General features: G+C 65.7%; 1 protein-coding gene across 2 annotated transcripts in view; it reads right to left on the bottom strand.

Moving 5' to 3' along the window:
• Positions 1 to 21: 21 nt before the first annotated feature.
• Positions 22 to 4,737, bottom strand: part of NEMP1 (nuclear envelope integral membrane protein 1) — a 5,919-nt gene continuing 1,203 nt past the window's right edge. The window contains exons 2-9 of one of the 2 annotated variants that reach the window (XM_025192688.1): positions 3,800 to 3,921; positions 3,037 to 3,256; positions 2,337 to 2,409; positions 1,958 to 2,051; positions 1,736 to 1,850; positions 1,283 to 1,508; positions 738 to 911; positions 22 to 405 (exon numbers count right to left, since the gene is read on the bottom strand). In XM_025192688.1, the coding sequence (XP_025048473.1) occupies positions 231 to 405; positions 738 to 911; positions 1,283 to 1,508; positions 1,736 to 1,850; positions 1,958 to 2,051; positions 2,337 to 2,409; positions 3,037 to 3,256; positions 3,800 to 3,921 (1,199 nt within the window). In that variant the 3' untranslated portion in view covers positions 22 to 230. Of the gene's footprint in view, positions 406 to 737; positions 912 to 1,282; positions 1,509 to 1,735; positions 1,851 to 1,957; positions 2,052 to 2,336; positions 2,410 to 3,036; positions 3,257 to 3,799; positions 3,925 to 4,737 lie in introns of both variants that reach the window. The other variant, XM_006036418.3, reaches the window with a different exon arrangement.

Here is a 4,737-nt window from a genome sequence, read left to right as displayed (position 1 = left end):
GCCGGGACGCGTGGTGCGAGGGGGGGGGGGGGGGGAAGACAGGGCCTGAGGCCCATCAGATTGTCTCAGCTTCTCCGCTAAGGCCACAAGCCGGGGGCACGGGGGACATCAAGACTAAGCACATGCTCCAGAAGTCCCCGCGGACCTGCCCCCTTCCCAGCCCCACACAGGCCAGCCCCAAGGCCTGCAGGGATTAGAGCCAGAGGGGCCCATGGCTGGCGCCCCCCCACTCAGCTGAGGAACAGATAGGCACGGGGGGAGGGGGGCACTGGGGTGTCCTCAGCCTCCTCCTCCTCCTCGAAGAGCTGTCCCTCCAGGTAGGAGCCGCCCAGGCCGTACTCCTGCTCGTGCACCGACACCTCGTTGGGGGTTAGGTGGGAGGCACCGCCCACAAAGTCCGCAAACCTGGAACCAGTGGAGAGGTGCCATGAGCACAGCCCCACTTTACAGATGGGGAAAACTGAGGCACAGAGGAGCTTTGCGGTCAGAGGGAAATAGTGTGGCCTAGTGGGCACAGCTGTGGCTGGGACCCCCTTCTCATCTGGGCCAGAGGCACCTCAGACGTATCCTAGCCCCTCCCACACCTGTTTCCCCAGCTGCGAAATGGGGCTAATGCAGCCCTTGCTCCCGAAGTGCTGGGAGATCAAGCAACCCAAGCACTCACCAGGAGCTGGGGGGGCACCTCCATGGAAGGGAAGGGGGTACAACTGGCACGTGGTGGTGGGGGTGGGGGGTACCTCTTTGGGGACTGGATGCGGGAGACAACGGTCCACGCAGAGAAGTCGGGGCTGTTGCAGTAGCTGCGCAGCTCCTCCAGGGCCCGGCGCGTCTCAGCCTCACCCTGAGCCCGGTATTCCTCCTCTGTCAGCAGGCGCGGTGGGCTGGGCTTGGTCGCGGCTCTCCGTGCCATCCTGCCGACACATGCCACACTCAGCCCCTGCCTGGGATGATCTGCGGGGGGAGGGTCCTCCCAGCCCTGCATCCCCTCTCCGTTCCCCTCTCTCTGGCTTTGCTCTGCGTGGTATGTGGTTGCCAGCTCTGGGACCCCCCACCCCAGTTGGGACCAGCCACGAGGTGGGGAAAGGCAGTGGCTGGCTCCACCTAGCGGCCTGCCTCAGATCACCTGAGCATCTGGAGAAGCTCAGAGCTCATGCTCGGGTCTCACGGGCACCTGCCCCCCCCCGGCTGGAAGCCAGGGGTCATGGACACATGCCAGGGCCCAGGCATGGCACAGGGGTTGCAATTTGTGCAGCATGACCCTTCGCCCCATGCCCCACCTTACCGGTAGGCGGCATAGCCCCACTGCAGCGGGTACTCCAGGTACTTGGTGCCCACAGCGGTGGCTACGAAGGCCAGGGCCATGGGGCGGATCTGGATGCCTGCATACATAAGCAGCAGCCCCAGGAGCTGCAGGGCCCAGGCCAGGAGGCGGATGCTGCGCTCGTCCTCCAGCGGCCCATAGCGGTAGCACACAGCGAAGCTGCCCAAGCCCACCAGCAGCAGGTAGCCTGCGGGCATGAGGTGTGCGAGTGTCAGCGGGGGCTATACTGTGGGCCACGGAGTGGCACAGACACCCCCAGCCCCCACCAGGCAGGGAACACGCCGCTCCCCAGGCTCTGACCGCATGCGATCACATACAAGATAGGGCTTGGAGATCCTTGCATGCCCCAGCCCCTGACAGCACGGGTCTGTCCACCTGACCCCTCCCTTCGCCCCTGCCCCAGGGGGCACTCACCCAGGCCGTACTGCCAGTAGCCCCTGCCGATTTCCCGCAGATTCTTGAAGACCAGCTGAATGAGGTAGAGCGAGAAGGACCAGCCGCCCACGAGCAGGAGGTAAATGGGGCTTTTCTAGGGCACAGCAGATGGGAGGATGAGATGTGCAGGGAGCTCTGATGCCCGCCGCCCCAAGCTGGGCACCTGCGAGGGCAGCCCCGGCCCCTGCGCCACGCTCTCACCTTTGGCATCACCCGTGACACCACGTAGATGAGGATGAGGAGGGAGGCCAGCAGGCCCACGCTGATCCCGGCCGAGTAGTAGAAGAGCTGGCTCCTGCCGAGATCGGACACACCAGGCAGTTATCAGGTAGCAGCAGCTTCATGCCCACAAAGGAGCTCCTTGGGGGGAAGGTGCTGGGGAGATGCCCTGGGCCCGTACCACGGAGTTTGGGACTGGGCCAGTGCACCGAGCCCTGGATCCCCAAGGACTCTGGTCTTACCCAGCTGCCTCGAGACCATCCCGGCCTGAGTGCAGCTGCGGGGTGCATGGGGCATTTGCAGGGCAACGCTCTCCAACCACCCCCGACTCGACCATGTGTGGGGAGGAAAACAGACCCACCTGCTCAGCACGTCCCCGCAGAAGAACAGCAGCAGCCCCAGGAAGAAAACTAGGAAGAGCTTGGGGTCGAACCCTGGAGGAGACAAGTGCCCCCACCCCAGTCAGGGCAATGACAGGGCATCACCCTGGCACACCCCCCCTCCCAATGTCCATTGAGGAGACCCAGGAAAGCTAGACCCTGAATGCAGGGGGTGTGAGGCCCTGCTAGATGCACGACCCTAGAGGGCACCTTGCCCACCACAGCCCCTTCCCCAGCAGGCTGGGCACTGCAAGGCTTCAGGCCCACTTCTGCCCCCTGCAACCACCCCCCTGCCAGCCAGAGACCCAGGGGCAGCTTCAGCTTTTGGGCAAACTGCCTTCCACACAGGGGCCGTGCTCTGCTACAGAGGAAGGCAAACGAACCCCCACGCCCAGCCTGTACCAGTCTGACCAGAGGGGAAATCCCTTCCTGATCCAGCGTAGCATCAGGCTGAGCCATGGGCTGCAGCAGCACCCAGCGCTTCTGGGGGAGGCTTACAAACACCCTGACATGTAACAGAAAGGAGAGGGGGCAACCAGCAAGCCACCTGACTGGTCACCCCCATTCCCCACTGGGGCTGTGGGGAGCTGCTTCTAACCCCTCCCCCCACGGCTGAGCCAGGGGCTGGAGGCGATGGGGCCGCAGAGGTTGCGGCTGCTCCTGGGGGCAGGGGGCACGTACAGCGCAGCACGATGACACTGTAGGTGGTGTCTGGCTCGGGCAGCTCCACACGCAGGCAGGTCTGGGGGCTGTAGAGGTCCAGGCCGATGTAGGTGTCATTTATCTTCTCCTTGAAGAGGGAGGAGAGCAGGTTCCAGATGCTGAATTGCTCCAGCTCCTGCAGGTCTGCCTCGCTGTCCGCCTGTGTCACCCGCAGTGTCCTGGTGCTGTTGACACGGATCTGGGTGGGGAAGAAATCAGTCAGCAGAGTGGGGGGACATCAGGGTGTCCCTGGGCAACCATGGGGTGGGGCCTGGGGCACTGTAGGCCGTTCTGCCGAGGCTCCGAGCACAGCCCATGGCAGGGGCCCCCCTGAGCTGGGACCAAAGGGTCAGGGCTTTGCCCCAGAGACCCCCTTTGCTCTGATCCTGAGGCACTGTCCAGACCTAGAACAGAGGCCTGAGATGAGCCTCAGGGGGAAAAATTCACTGATTCGAGGTTGCCCAAGTTGGGTCTGGCAGCTCCGAGACTTCAGTGCAGATGGGGCATGAATCCCAGCAGCACCCGGGGCAGCAACCCCCGGAGAAGAGAACACAGGTGTCCGGGCTTGCTGCCTGCAGCTCTAGGGTGCACGGAGTCCCCCTCACTACTGCTAGCCAGGGAGCCGGAGGAGGCAAAACGGCAAGCGATGGAGGGCTCAAGGGTCCCGAGCCAGCTACCGAGGCCTCGCTGTGGTGCCAGCCGTGGGGCAGGGAGAAGCCAGGCCACAGCCCCCAGGCGGTACCTGCATGCGGGTCCAGATGTCGCGCCAGGTGGGGGGCAGTACATTGTTGAAGCAGAACTGGCGAGAGACGTTGTTGTGGTGGGGGCGGCCTTCCTGCAGCGGGATCACGGCCCCCGGCGCGGCTGCTGCCCGAGGGAGAGGGAGGTTAGCGGGGACAGCAGACCCACAGGCCCCTGCGTGGCACCGGGCCCAGGTTTGCACTGAACCCCAGTAGCTTTTCCTCGCATCCCCTGGCTGCAGCTCCAAGCACCCCCACGCAGGGGGAGCCCCCCCCCGTTGCCCCTGCTCAGGTCCAGAGCCAGACCCCAGCTAATCACCCTGCTGCAGGGAGCCGCGGGGGAGCAGGGAGCGCTGATCACTTAGAGCCACTAACGAGGGAGCCTCACGCTACTGCAGCCTCATCCCTCGTTAGCCCTCCACCCCTCATCAGGCAGCACGACACCCCCCTCCCTGGGTGGGGAGGAGCACAGCTCCCCGGGGCCCCCCCGCAGTGCTGGAGCCGCGGCGCGTGGGTGTCTGAGCAGCGCTGCGTGACCGTCGCCGCGGCTCCCCGCTGCGGGGGGCTTGGGGACCGGGGAGCGAGCCCCCTATGAGGAGGAAAACAACTCCAGGGGGCCGTGGCGGCGAGAGGGCTCCATGCTGCGGGCGCCAGTGCACATGGAGGCCTGTCCCCAGCGGCCCTGGGCAGGCGGAGGAGGCTCCGCGGGGTCTCCGCTGCCTTGGGGATGGGGGCAGGCGGAGAGCGGGCAGGCTGGAGGCGCCCGTCCAGCCCCCAGCCCAGACAGGTGCGGGCCTGGAGAAGATCCCTCTGGAGAGGCCTCCCCCCTGTCCTGCCCTGCGCGGGTGCTGGAGAGCTGGCAGGGGCCACAGGGCAGGCTGGGCACGTGCCCCCCCGCCCGGCCCTGGCAGCGTTGGGGCCCCCAGACCACTTGGGAGCT

The sequence above is a fragment of the Alligator sinensis genome, unplaced genomic scaffold (assembly GCF_000455745.1).
Source record: "Alligator sinensis unplaced genomic scaffold, ASM45574v1 scaffold265_1, whole genome shotgun sequence".
NCBI lineage: Eukaryota > Metazoa > Chordata > Crocodylia > Alligatoridae > Alligator > Alligator sinensis.
This window is presented reverse-complemented; position numbering and strand designations above follow the sequence as displayed.